This window comes from Pseudonaja textilis, chromosome 7 (genome assembly GCF_049901715.1).
Source record: "Pseudonaja textilis isolate UNSWEBS1 chromosome 7, rPseTex1.2, whole genome shotgun sequence".
Lineage (NCBI taxonomy): Eukaryota > Metazoa > Chordata > Lepidosauria > Squamata > Elapidae > Pseudonaja > Pseudonaja textilis.
Window position 1 is genome coordinate 6,439,759 of NC_141996.1, and position 14,024 is coordinate 6,453,782.

Genomic DNA, 14,024 nt, shown 5'->3' on the forward strand with positions numbered 1-14,024 from the left:
CATCCACCTACTTTCTTCCTCGTCCAAGGATGAGTCCTCCTCCTCCTCCTCTAGACTGTCCATGTACACCAGGATGCTTTCCTTGTAGAACCTCGTGGCCAGATCCCGTGGGGTCTCACCGTGGTCATTCCGAGCTTTCAAGGCATGGACCAACATGAGCATTTTGCTCACCAAATATTTAAAGCAGTGCAGGTGGCCTTCCATGGCAGCCAGGTGAACTACGAGACGATAAGAAAGAGGAGTCACACATTTGAGCTAATCTGACAGTGACAGATGAACAGAGTTGGAAGGGACCTTGTAGGTCATCAAGTCCAACCCCTCCACCCAAGCAGGAGACCCAACGCCATTCTGATAAATGGTAGTCCAATCTCCTCTTGAAAATCTCAAGTGATGAAGCTCCCACAACTTCTGAAGGCAACTTCTGTTCCAGGGGTTGATTGTTCTCACTGTCAGAAAGTTTCTCCTTATTTCCAGGTTGAATCGCTCCTTGTTCAATTTCCATCCATTATTCCTTGTCTGGCCTTCAGGTGCTTTGGAAAATAGCTTGACCCCTTTCTCAAATATTGGAAGACTGCTATCATATCTCCCCTGGTCCTTCTCTTCACTAGAATTAGAATTCTTTTATTGGCCAAGTGTGATTGGACACACAAGGACTTTGTCTTGGTGCAAATGCTCTCAGTGTACATAAAAGAAAAGATACATTCGTCAAGAATCATCAGGTACAAGACTTAATAATAGTCACAGGGTACAATAAGCAAACAAATCATACTAGGAAACAGTCAATACAAATTGTAAGGATACAAGCGACAAAGTTACAGTCATACAGTCACAAGTGGGAGGGGATGGATGATAAGGAATGATGAGAAGGCTAGACATACCCAGTTCCTGCAACCGTTCTTCATATGTTTTAGCCTCCAGTCCCCTAATCATCCTGTTGCTCTTCTCTACACTCTTTCTAGAATCTCAACATCTTTTTTTTTTTAGTGTAGTAACCAAAAGTGGATGCAGTATTCTAGGTGTGGTCTTACTAAGGCTTTATAGAGTAGTATCAGCATAAGCAGTGGGTTGGACTAGAAGACCTTCAGGGTCTCTTCCAATTCTCTTATTCTGTTGTTTCCAGCTTATTATTTCTGTGAGATAACTCTGAGTTTCCGCTACATACATCAGTTCTTTGGAATCCTTGGTGCTCTCTGAGCTTGGTTATTTCCTTGCAGATGTTTCGCTGCCTAAATTTTCAGTGTTAGAAAGGCATGAAAGGGTTATATGAAACAGTCTGAAATTTGTCAGCACCTAACAGGAGAACGTTTCTACTGATGCTGTCTTTATAAATAGCTCACGAGCCTTCTCCAAAACGTTGAATTTGCTGATAGCTAACCTTTTTTTCCTATTGTATTTTAAAGATGTCATGAAATAAGTTATTTGGGGGAGGCTATAAACGAAGGAAACTTTTTCAGCCTATTCTCCAAAGCACCTGAGGGCAAGACAAGAAGTAACGAATGGAAGATCATTAAAATGAGATCCAACCTAGAACTAAGGAGAAATTTCCTGACAGTGAGAAAAATTCATCAGTGAATAACTTGCCTTCAGAATTTGTGGGTGCTTTATCACTGGAGGTTTTTAAAGAAGAGATTGGATAACCATTTGTCTGAAATGGTGTAGGGTTTCCTGCTTCGGCAGGGGAATGAACTAGACCTCCCTTCCAAATCTGTTATTCTGTTGTTCTGTTCAGAGGTGGTATTCAGCCATTTCGGACCGTTTCTGGCATACGGGTAGCAGAAATTTTGACTAGTTCAGAGAACTGGCCAATTCCACCTCTGGTTGGCCTCGCCCGCCCACCCCTGCTGTCATCTCTCCTATATTCCCTTGTTTTTTAACTCAGCTGATTTGCGTAGCAGAGCAGACTGCCGCGCCTCAGCTGAGCTAAAAAAAAAACAGATCAGCTTACCAGCGTTGGCAGAGGTCGGTCTTTGAGCCCCTCTGTGCATACCCAAAGCATGTGTTAGGCTCGCACGCATGGGAAGCTCAGCTTACCAGCATTGACAGAGGTTGGTCTTTGAGCCCTCCATGCACACGCAAAGCATGTGTTAGGCATGCGCAGACAGGAAGCTCAGCTTACTAGTGCTGAGAGGTGTTGGGTTTTGAGCCCTCTGCATGTGCACGAAACACACATGCATAGAACCACACATAGAACTGGTGGGAAACAATTTGGAAAATCACCACTGGTTCTGTTTTGTTATTCTGTTGTTTCTGTTTTGTTTTGGGATTGTAAAATCAAAGCTTTGTGCTTTACTGGTTATTTGTCCAAGAGGTCAAATGTCCAAGCCAAGAAATAGAAACCTAAATGGGAAGAAAGAGAAGAGGAAAAAGAAAAAAAAAGAAAACAAAAATAAGACCCCATGACAAATGACAAATAAAAATTTATTGCCCAACCATCTTGGTCAGGCAATCACAAGTGGACATTGAAATGTGAAAATGAAAAATGAGTTTAGTAAAGTTTGTCATCATACCTGTTTCCTGGGAGATCACTCCTCCAAAGGAGTTATAATTTGGGGGAGTTATTAGAAATAATTGAGTTATTAGAAATAATATGAGCTGCGGTGGCACAGCGGTTAGAATGCACTGCTGCAGGCTACTTCTGCTGCCTGCCTGCAATTTGGCAGTTCAAATCTCACCCAGGCTCAAGGTTGACTCAGCCTTCCATCCTTCCAAGGTGGGTAAAATGAGGACTCAGATTGTTGGGGGCAAAAGGCTGACTCTGTAAACAGCTCAGAGAGGGCTGTAAAACACTGTAAATGGGGTATATAAGTCTAAGTGCTACTGCCATTGCTGTCGCTATAATTAGGAGAGGCAGTTTGGTCTAGTAATTGAGACCCCTGGCTAGAAACCAGGATACTATGAGTTATAGACCTGCTATAGACATGAAAGTCAGCTGGGTGACTTTGGGCCAATCACCAGGACATGGTGAGTTCTAATCCCACCTTCGACATGAAAGCCCGCTGGGCCAATAACCAGGAGACAGTGATGGACGGATAGATGGAAGGATGGAAGTGTCAGACCTGCCCCAGTCTGATCCCTTAGGAAAGTAAAACCCTCGACTCCGTTTGAAGTGAAAAGGAGCTTTTACTAAGAGATGCTGCTTGCAGGAGAGTCAAGCGGAATCTAAAATTCCCATGCACTAATATAGAACTAAACCCCTAGTTTCCCCGAGCCTCCCCCATAGTCTTATCAGAAACACCCAACCCAGCACGCCTCAATGTTATGAGAAATTCTGATCTGTTTGGGCTTGTGAAATTTTACACTCAGGGCAAGCGGCCTTGAAGATCCCAGCACACTGACATGAACCAGATTCCAAACTGTTTTGCTCTTCCTCAACTCCCCCTCCATAATAAATGTAATGCAGTTTTATTGCCTGTTTGCTCCCCCTCTCTTCCCCAATCAACGGCAGAATGCCAGCAAGGCGCCAAGCCGAAGCTGGTGGATCTGACAGGAAGGATGGAAAAATGAAAAAAAAAACAAAAAAACCGGAAGGATGGATATCAGAAAACCAATCTATATAATCTTTTACGAAACACAGGGGAGAACAGAAGAAGTTACAATGTGCAAAAAGAGGCATAAAATGAGAATACCCCAGAGTAAAATTGTGTAATAGGCATTCATATTGAATATTAAGCATATGTTCACATTTACCAGGCAAAAAAGTTTCCCTGACTGCTTTTTAACTCTTGATAATGATCTTTGGGGAATCAAGTCCGATCAATAAGAGGCATGCATAATTCAGGTAACTTGGATGCAAATTGTATTTGCCCTTACACCAAGCAATTTTTGCTCAATTTTTAATAACTGATTGGACTTTGATCAATCCTGGGTCATTCCTTTTGAATAACAGGGGAATAAAGGCAACAGCTCACTATTATTATTATTTTTACATTCCAGTGGTGAGCCAAGTATAGGAAGTCAAGATACTTTTCTATCATGGAAAGCAAAAATGCCTGTTAAATATTGAATGGTTTGATACAAGTCTGTATCAATACAAAGTTTTTATGAGAACCATCACCAAAGCTGAAAATATCATGGAATCCTGGAGTTGCAAGATGCCCATAACAACTAAAATATTTAGACAGGTGGCTCTTTGGTCTCTATTTGAAGATTTCCTGTAAAGAGGAACGGAGCATTCACGAGGCAACCTTGCCCAGGGTACAATAAATAAATTCTGAAATGTCAAGACATAAAGAGACTCCCACCCTCTCCACACAAAACTTCAGTTCTAGGAGCTAGAAGGATTGGAAAGACTTCTGGAGGCATTTTCAGAATGCGACTCAGAGGTGGTCATTCAGCAGGTTCTGACCAGTTCTGGAGAACCGGTAGTGGAAATTTTGAGTAGTTCAGAGAACCAGCAAATACCACGTCTGACTGGCCCCGCCCCCACCTCTTCTCCACCTCCCAAGTCCCAGCTGATTGGCTGGGTCTTCTTTTGTTGCCCCGCACAGGAGAACAGAGCTGGAAAGCAGGTTAGTGGGGTGGGGAGGGACTGGGGATTTTGCACTAACCTTCCCCTGGAATCAGTGGTGAGATTCCATTTGTTTTTACTACCGGTTCTAGGGGCGTGGCTTGGTGGGTGTGGCAGGAGAAGGATACTGTAAAATCTCCAGTCAGAGGTGGGATTTGCCGGTTCTCCAAACTACTCAAAATTTCCGCTACGGGTTCTCCAGAAATGGTCAGCACTTGCCGAATACCACCTCTGCTTGGAGTGGGATAGGAATGGAGTTTTTACAGTATCCTTCCCCTGCCACGCCCACCAAGCCACGCCCACCAAGCCACACCCGCAGAACTGGTAGTAAAAAAAAATTTGAATCCCATCACTGATGTGGGTTCTTCTTTCAATCTCTGTGTTTGCAGAACCTCCTTATGTAGATCTACTGAAGATCCAGTAATTGTATATGCACAATCCACCGAGCTTAAATTATTCGCAATTTTTACATGGCTGATTCTTTTGTGCAAACTTGGGCCACTTAATTCATTTAACAGAATGACAAGAGTTGGGAGGGACCTTGGAGGTCTTCTAGTCTGACCCCTTGCTCAAGCAGGAGACCCTATACCATTCTGGAGAAATGGCTGTCCAAGCTCTTCTAAATAACCTCCGGTGTTGGACCACCCACAATTTCAGAAGGTAAATCATTCCACTGATTAATTGTCCTCACTGTTAGGAAATATATCCTTAGTTCTAGGTTGGGTCTTAGTTCTTGGTTGGTCCTTGATTAGTTTCCATCCATAGCTTCCTGTCGTGCCTTCTGGTGCTTTGGAGAACAGGTTGACCCATTCCTCTTCTTTGTGGCAGGCCCTCAAATATTGGAAGGCTGATGTGCAAACTCAGAAAATGGATTCATTCAATAAGAAGCATCTCACAACCATCTCACAATGACAGTGGGACAATATCAGGCATTCTTTTTGACAGTCTACTGAGACTTTTGCAGCGATAATTCAGCACTGGAAAATTAAACCCAGATGGCTGATGCTTCATTTAACACCTTTGTAAATATAATCAGATTTTACAAACCAGTTGTAGATGTCTCCAACATGGAGCAAACTCAAACAGAAACATGTTGCAAGTTCAGAGCAGAGCTCCAGTCTTCGGCAAGCAAGCAAGTTAGTTTCGTCTTCAATAGACAGACTCAGAGCTCAACACATATAGCCATGCCTAGGCTAGTTTTAGTTTCAGTTCCCAGCCTAGGCTACTTCTAGTTTCAGTTTCCAAAACTGTCCTCATTGGCTGATTTAGTTGTTATGCCTATTCATTGGCTGACCTTGTTACTAAACTCTATTCCAATTTATGAATGTACTTTTGACAACGGTCATCTAGACTTCTCTGGCCCAATTGCCACATATCCTCCAAATTTCTGTGCCTAGAGCTTTTGGCAGATAGTGTGGAGAACAGGAACAAGATACAGTATCTCAAAAAAAAAAACCAATACCTGCTTCAGAAGTCATTGTGTCACTAACCTTGATAAGATTAAAGTGCCTTTGATGGCCATGTATATTGTCATGTATTCTCAGCAAGAGTTAATCCGTTTCATCTGGAATCTTCAACCCAATTCCTTTTTTTTTTAAATGACTTTCTTTTTTCATGCTTCCAGCTCATTTATTTTGTTTTTTTCAGTGTCAGAAGTACCAAAGTACTTCCATGATGAAAGTTATTTCCAGTAATATTACCCTTGCCCAGGAACACCCAATAGGGGACTCCTTACATGTCCCCATGAAGTTGCCCATTGAAATGGTACCCATTAATCTACTCGCGGTTGCCCGCTTTTGAAATGCTGGATCAGTAGGAGCTGCAGCATGTGATGGGTGCTCATCCCAGCCAGCAGCACAGATGGGTCTCAAACACAAGCCTGCTGATTGGCCATCCAGCATGCTAACCTCATGAGTCACTGTGCTCTTAGCAGCACATTGATAATGACCAAAGAACATGGATGAGCAAAAATTACGTTCATGGATACCATCCTCTCTCACCATCCATCTTATTTCAATTTTTTAGATCACTTTGCTTTTCAAAATAAGGTATTCTACAAAGCTATTTTGTCCTAGGTTTTCCAAGATCATGAAGCAGACTCTTCGTCCCGATAAAACCCCTTTTATTTAGGTTAAAGTTGTGGAAAGGGAACTTCACGAGGACAGTGGTGTCACCCATGCAGGAAAAGCCCAAAGGGAACATCAGGCCAGCCATAAAACAAACTTGCATAGGAAAAGGAATCAAATAAAAGGTATTAAAGAAGCCCCTTAGTCAAAAGTCCAAATAATTAAGAAAACTAGGGAAACAAGAAAAGAAAACCCTTACAAACAGGCCAAATCAGCAAAACAAATAGACAAAAAACACAAAATATATCACAAAGGAGAGAGACAGGAGATTGCTACAAAACAAATATAAGAAACTATTAAGCTAAAAGAGATTAGGATGAAACCGATAATACAATCAAACCACCCCGCAAAGTTTGCCTTCCACACCCTGCGTAATTTACCCTCCGGCAGAAATCAAGACAACCCCTGACAGGATTTAAAACATTAAGAAATACAAACACAAGCACTCACACACAAAAGGAAAAAAGGGATATAAAAATCAGGGACTTGCCATACGAAGCTAGCTAGCCCAGGAACGCAGCCTCCTCACTATCTCTCGCCTTCCTGAAAAAATAAAAAAGATCCGGCTTTCAAGCAGTTGTCCATATCCTTGCGCCGGAGCTCTCCCAGCGGGAAAATTCGAATCCTCGGAAGAAAGGCATTTTGACAGCCTTTCAACAAAGTGAATTCATCTCCAGCAAAGTCCAGGCAAACATTCTTTCATGAGATTTCACAACTGCAGACCTTTATCAGGCTTGGAGAGTTGCCAGGCAGCTATCTTCCAAACACCACACTGTAGCAGAAATTACTTGGCAAGACGTCAGGAACAGATCTTCACCCTCATGAATTGAACTAACTGACTTGTGACTGTATGACTGTAACTTTGTCTGTCTGCTCCTCTAGATCCAGATTGCGAAACAACAATATTTAATGCAGCTGAATCTTACCCCAAATTTGTCTCTGCAGGATGCAGGACCAAATTGTGTCACTACTCACGAAGGAGCTACTTCCTACAGTTACACTCAGAAGCCGGAAAAAAAAATCGAAGTGAACTTATTTGGCAGTAGAACAGCCACTAAGAACGGATGGGAAATTCAACAGAAGCTTGGAGACTGTGCTTCAAAGGAAAACCCCAGAATTGGGGGGGAGAGGAGGAGGAGGAGGAGGAGGAGGAGGAGGAGGAGGAGGAGGAGGAGGAGGAGGAGGAGGAGGAGGAGGAGGAGGAGGAGGAGGAGGGTGTTTTTAGTAAAATTACTATCAGTATTTCTCTGGACAGTTTCACATATCGATGATGACACAAAACTTCTGGTTAATGGAACAATCAGGAGGGAAAACTCACATTTGGTAGCTAATTGAATTTCACTCCCGATCACCATGGATTCTGAGTCAAGTTAGTGAACTACATATAGGGTCTCCCGCTTAGGTGGTGGGGGGGTTGGACTAGATGACCTACAAGGTCCCTTCCAACTCTGATTATCTGTTAAATCTGTTCAATCTAATGCAAACACCTCTCCTCTTTATTCCCGATGAGAGGGCCATTCACCATCCAGCTGAGCCTTTACTCCCGAGTCGATCCTTGTTCCTTAACTGTTCTCTTCTCCTGGCAGCTCTGTGCATGCACACACTGGGAACAGGCTCCAGCTGTTCTTCTGCCCCACTGATCTCCGACTCCAAAGGCAGCTGATAACTGTCAGACAGCCCTTACCCCATGTCTGCCTCCGATGTAGAGCCCTCATCAGAGCCTTCCCCAGACTCCAGGACTGACCCATGTTCCTCCCCAACCTTCTCACTGTCCGAGTCTGCCACCAACTCCGCTGGCTGCTAGCAGGCCAAAACAAAAGCAAAACCAGCCCTTAGCTTCCATTTTATTTCCAATTTCCGTTTCATTTTTATTTTTTTACAACTGCACCTTTGAATCCAACAGTGGTCTTTTGTTTGCAAATTTTCTCACTTGCTCAACAATTAGATGGAATGGTAAACAAGAGGAAGGGAGGAAACAATGGCATTCATTGGGGTGAATTCCACTAGCTCGCCTCCGAAAAAAAATATGTTTTATTTTTATGACTTTTTTTTGACACGGCTTGCTTCCAGCTCATTAATTTTGTTTTTGCTGTATTGGAAGGAGTTGCCGGTGGTATCTCAGAACAGAAATGCTCTCTCGTTTATTTATTCATTTATTTAGCAAATTTATATTCCTGCCCATCTTTAACCAGGTAATTCTGGGTGGCTTACAAAAAGAAGTCCTTAAAACTCATCAGATAAACATATATATCTGTGTGTGTGTGTGTGTGTATTCATAGATTTTCACAGGTACAGGTATGCAGGTATTTCGTGGCTGGCAGCTCCGATCGCGCTTTGCTTGCACAAGCACAAAGCCAAAAGCACCAGCCTGAAGATGGCGAGTGGGACCTCGTCGAACCATTGCCAAGATACTCTCAATCTTACACGGGAAAAGACCCGAACACACGCCAAGACCTGCATATATTTATTTATTATTTATTTCTTTGTTTGTTTGTTTGTTTATTTATTTATTTATTGAGGAGTGCATCCACGATAACGCTTTTAAAATGCCGTACGCACATGATGGTTCATTTTCTTCCCCTGGCATTTCCTAAGAATTTGATCTTTGCAAATTCCAAACCCAAGAAATCCCATCTCAGAAGAATTTATATACAATTTAGCATTTATGCAACAGCTCTTCACAAGCATCAGGGCTGTATTTTTAAAGCACAACTCTGGGAATACATATTTGAAGAGAAAATATTACTGAAGTATCACTTCCTGTGCTCATTTAAATGGGCATTTAAATGCAAATTCATGTGTGCTTAAAGAAAACCTAGAGCACTTAGCCAAAACAGAAGTAATGAATCTATCTGTCTGTCCGTCCATCCATCCATCATTCATTTTTTTAATTCATTTTATTTATTTGCTTAATTGCTTCTATGCTAACTTAGTATTTTTATGAATAACTCAAGGTGGAAAACATATGCCACACACCTTCCCCCTTCTTTTTCCAGAACAATAACCCTGTGAGGTGTGTTGGGGAGACAGACAGACAGACAGACAGATAGAGACAAACAGAGAAACAGAGATAAACAGTGAGAGACAGAGAGAGAGACAGAGAGACAGAGAAAGAGAGAGAGACAGAGAGAGACGGAGACAGAGAGAGACAGTGAGAAACAGAGAGACAGAGAGAGATATAGCTACATAGCCAAAAAGGCATTAAGAGTTGTTAACCTCATCTTACATAGCTTTTTTTCTGGTAATATTACAGTAATAACTAGAGCATACAAAACATTTGCTAGACCAATACTCGAATACAGCTCATCAGTCTGGAACCCACATTATGTAGCTAATATTAACACAGCTGAGAAAGTCCAGGAATATTTCACAAGAAGAGTTTTCCACTCCTCTACTTGTAGAATATCTTATGCCACCAGACTTGAAATTCTAGACCTAGAAAACCTAGAACTATGCTGCCTTCGGTCCAATCTAGGTATAGTATATAAAATCATACATTGTAATGTCCTACCTGTCAATGAATACTTCAGCTTCAATCATAACAGTACAAGAGCACACAATAGATACAAACTCAAGGTTAATCGCACCAAACTTGATTGCAGGAAATATGACTTCAGCAACAGAGTGGTCAATGTCTGGAATACTCCACCTGACTCTGTGGTTTCTTCCCCAAACCCCAAAACTTTAACCTTAGACGGTCTACTATTGCCCTCACCCCTTTCCTAAGAGGTCTGTAGGGGGCGTGCATAAGCGCACCAACGTGCCTTCCGTCTCTGTCCTATTGTTTCTTTTATTTTTATTTTTTATTTTTCTTATATGTATCCATGTATTCATAACTATGTTTTTACTTATTCCTATTATTTTGTAAGCAATTGACAAAAATAAATAAATAAATAAAATAAACAGTGAGAGACACACATAGAGAGACAGAGAGAGAGAAAGAGAGAGGCAGAGAAAGAGAGAGAGAGACAGAGAGACAGAGACAGAGAGAGAGAGAGAGAGAGAGAGAGAGAGAGAGACAGACAGACAGAGACAGAGAGACAGACATACACAGAGAGAGAGAGAATGGCCCAAAGTCACCCAGATGCCTTTCATGACTAAGGCAGGGCTAGAACTCACAGTCTCCTAGTTTCTAACCTGGTGCTTTGACCACTAGAGCAAAACTGGTTTAAAAATAACATGACTCAAACTGGGGATTGGAGGCTAAAACATATAAAGAACAGTTGCAGGAATTGGGTATATTTAGTTTAATGAAAACTGGTTTGAGTTGTCTTTCTCACTTTGATTTTGATTCATGTGGTGGATTTGAAGAAAGCCAAATGCTTTTGTGCTCCATTGTTATTATTTTTTTAGCAGATAGCAGAGCCCTCTGGCATTTTAACCCAAAATACCTTTGCAAATTGAATCTGCATCTATCTTTCAGCATATGCATTATACATCAAAGGCAGAGACTTGTTAAATTAATGCGCTGTCATGATGCCCAAAAATTGCATTGCACATTAATTAGGTGAAGAGACAAATTAAAACTGTGCAGCTGAAAAGCCCACTGTGAAAATTTAGCCAAGTAAATAAATAGAAGCCTTTATTTCTCTAACCTTTCCTGATGGATTGTCACCTTGATTCAAAAATGCTGCTGTCTCAACATTTATAATATGCACAGAAGAGCAGCAAAGAGGATTAGGGGACCGGAGGCTAAAACATATGAAGAACCGTTGCAGGAACTGGGTATGTCTAGTTTAATGAAAAGAAGGACTGGGGGTAACATGATATCAGTCTTCCAAGATCTAAAGAGCTGACATAGAAGGTCAGCCTATTTACTCCAAAGCACCAGAAGGAAGAACAAGAAGCAACGGATGGAAAATAATTAAGGAGAGAAGCAACTTAGAATTAAGGAGAAATTTCCTGACAGTTAGAAAAATGAATCAGTGGAACAACTTGCCTTCAGAAGTTGTGGGCACTCCACCACTGGAAACTTTTAAGAAGAGACTGGAATATTACCTGTCTGAAATATTATAGTGTTTCCTGCTTGTGCAGGGAGCAGAACTAGAAGGCTCCAAGCAGTGGTGGTGTTCTACCGGTTCAGCCCGGTTCACACAATCCGGTAGTTAAAAAAACAACAGCTACCAGTTCAACTGAACGGGTGATTCTTTTTCTCTCTCTCTTTTTCCTCTCAACAATCAGCTGTTCTGATGATCAGCTGTGCAGGGAGCCCCCTCGCTGTCTTACTGCTTCGCCCAGGAGTCTTCCCTGAGGCCCAGGAGGCAAAAAAAAAAAAAAAAAAATGGAGTGTGGGGAATGCTGAAGAAGAAGAAGAAGAAGAAGAAGAAGAAGAAGAAGAAGAAGAAGAAGGAGAAGAGGAGGAGGAGGAGGAGGAGGAGGAGGAGGAGGGAGGAGGAGGGAGGAGGAGGAGGAGGAGGAGGAGGAGGAAGGGAAGGGGGAAGAAGAAGAAGAAGAAGAAGAAGAAGAAGAAGAAGAAGAAGAAGAAGAAGAAGAAGAAGAAGAAGAAGAAGAAGAAGAAGAAGAAGCAGCAGCCACGCCCACCCAGTCATATAGTCACACCCACCTAGCCATGCCCATAGAACCAGTAGTAAAAATATTTGCATCCCACCCGTGCCTCCTAGGTCCCTTCCAACTGTTATTCTGTTAACAGTTGCAGGAATTGGGCAGGTCTAGTTTGATGAAAAGAAGGACTAGGGGTGACATGATAGAAGTCTTCCAATATCTGCCCCGAAGAAGAGGGAGTCAAGCTATTCTCCAAAGTACCTGAGGGCAGGATAAGAAGCAATGTGTGGAAACTTATCAAGGAGAGAAGCAACCTAGAACTAAGGAGAAATTTCCTGACAGTTAGAACAATTAAACAGTGGAACAACTTGACTCCAGAAGTTGTGCATGCTCCAACACTGGAAGTTTTTAAGAAGAGATTGGACAACCATTGATCTGAAATTGTATAGGGTCTCCAGCTTGAGCAGGGGGTTGGACTAGAAGACCTCCAAGGTCCCTTTCCAGCTCTGTTATTCTGTTACTTTTTCAAAGCTGTGCCAAAATGAATTAAGAAATTGTTTCCTTATTTTCCTTATAGAGGTGATTGGGGTGAGGAACCACTTTCACTTGTGATCTCTTCTATTTTCTGCAATTGGTATAATTCCAGGGTATTTCTCCCTGTCATTATATCCAGCCCTGTTTTCAACCTTTAAACCAGAGTATACAATTTCTACTGTTTAAAGTGCCCATTTTTTTTTGGCCTTTGAGGGTGATGCTAGTATCTGCAAAGACTAATGTGTGGAATCAGAGCAAAAAAAAAAAACCCACCTAAATTGAAGCTCATATTTACATTTAATAACAATGAAATAGAGTTATTTTGAGTGCTGGGGGCGGGGGGGTGGGTTCAAGTGTTGAGATATAGAGGAGGGGCATGACAATGGCATGGCATGGCAACGAAACTTGTAAGAAAGGTTTTGGAAGAGTTGTTCACAAACTGAAGATCCGTCAGCAATAAGACGTGACTGCAAAAAACACGAAGGTAACAGAATAACAGGGTTGGAAGGAACCTTAAAGGTGTTCTAGTCGAACCCCCTGATCAAGAAGGAGATCCTATACAGTGGTGGGATTCAAAAAAATTTACTACCAGTTCCGTGGGCGTGGCTTGGTGAGCGTGGCTTGATGGGCCTGGCATATATAGTCCCCTTATCATAGTTTCTGGTATTATACCTAACCAAAAGATTTCTGGCTTGTAATCTATATGCAGTTTTTAACATTTTTTTTTTCTATCCGTGTGTATATTTTTGTCCAATATTTGGTTGCTTTCACACACGTCCACCACATGTGATAATACATGCCCGGTGTCTGATTACATTTCCAACATTTGCCAGACATGTTTTTTTTAACATCTTTGCTAGTTTTGCCGGTCCCAAATGAAATTCCTCCTTTATTTTTGGTTGGATCGCTTTTTAACAAGCTTCCACCCATTGGTAGGATTCAAAAAAATTTACAGACGGGTTCTCTGGGCGTGGTTTGGTGGGTGTGGCTTGGTGGGAGTGGCAGAGGAAGGATACTGTAAAATCTCCATTCCCTCCCCACTCCTGGGGGAAGGATATACTGCAAAATCCCATTCCCTCCCCACCCCACTAACCTGCTTTCCAGCTCTGTTCTCCTGTGCAGGGCAACCAAAGACGACCTAGCCAATCATCTGGGACTCAAGAGGCGGAGAATAGATGGGGGCGGGGCCAGTCAGAGGTGAGATTTGCTGGTTCTCCAAACTAAAAATTTCCGCTACTGGTTCTCCAGAACTGGTCCGAACCTGCTGAATACCACCTCTGATCCTATACTATTTCAGATAAATAGCTATCCAATCTCTTCTTGTGTGATGGAGCACCCACAACTTCTGAAGGCAA

General features: G+C 42.2%; 1 protein-coding gene across 1 annotated transcript in view; it reads right to left on the reverse strand.

Annotated features, from left to right (window-relative positions):
• The window catches only part of LOC148125233 (uncharacterized), a 59,621-nt gene extending 57,289 nt beyond the window's left edge, over positions 1 to 2,332 (reverse strand). The window contains exons 1-2 of the mRNA XM_087936940.1: positions 2,032 to 2,332; positions 12 to 218 (exon numbers count right to left, since the gene is read on the reverse strand). Of these exons, the coding sequence (XP_087793066.1) occupies positions 12 to 218; positions 2,032 to 2,092 (268 nt within the window). The 5' untranslated portion in view covers positions 2,093 to 2,332. The remainder of the gene's footprint in view (positions 1 to 11; positions 219 to 2,031) is intronic.
• Positions 2,333 to 14,024: the final 11,692 nt, after the last annotated feature.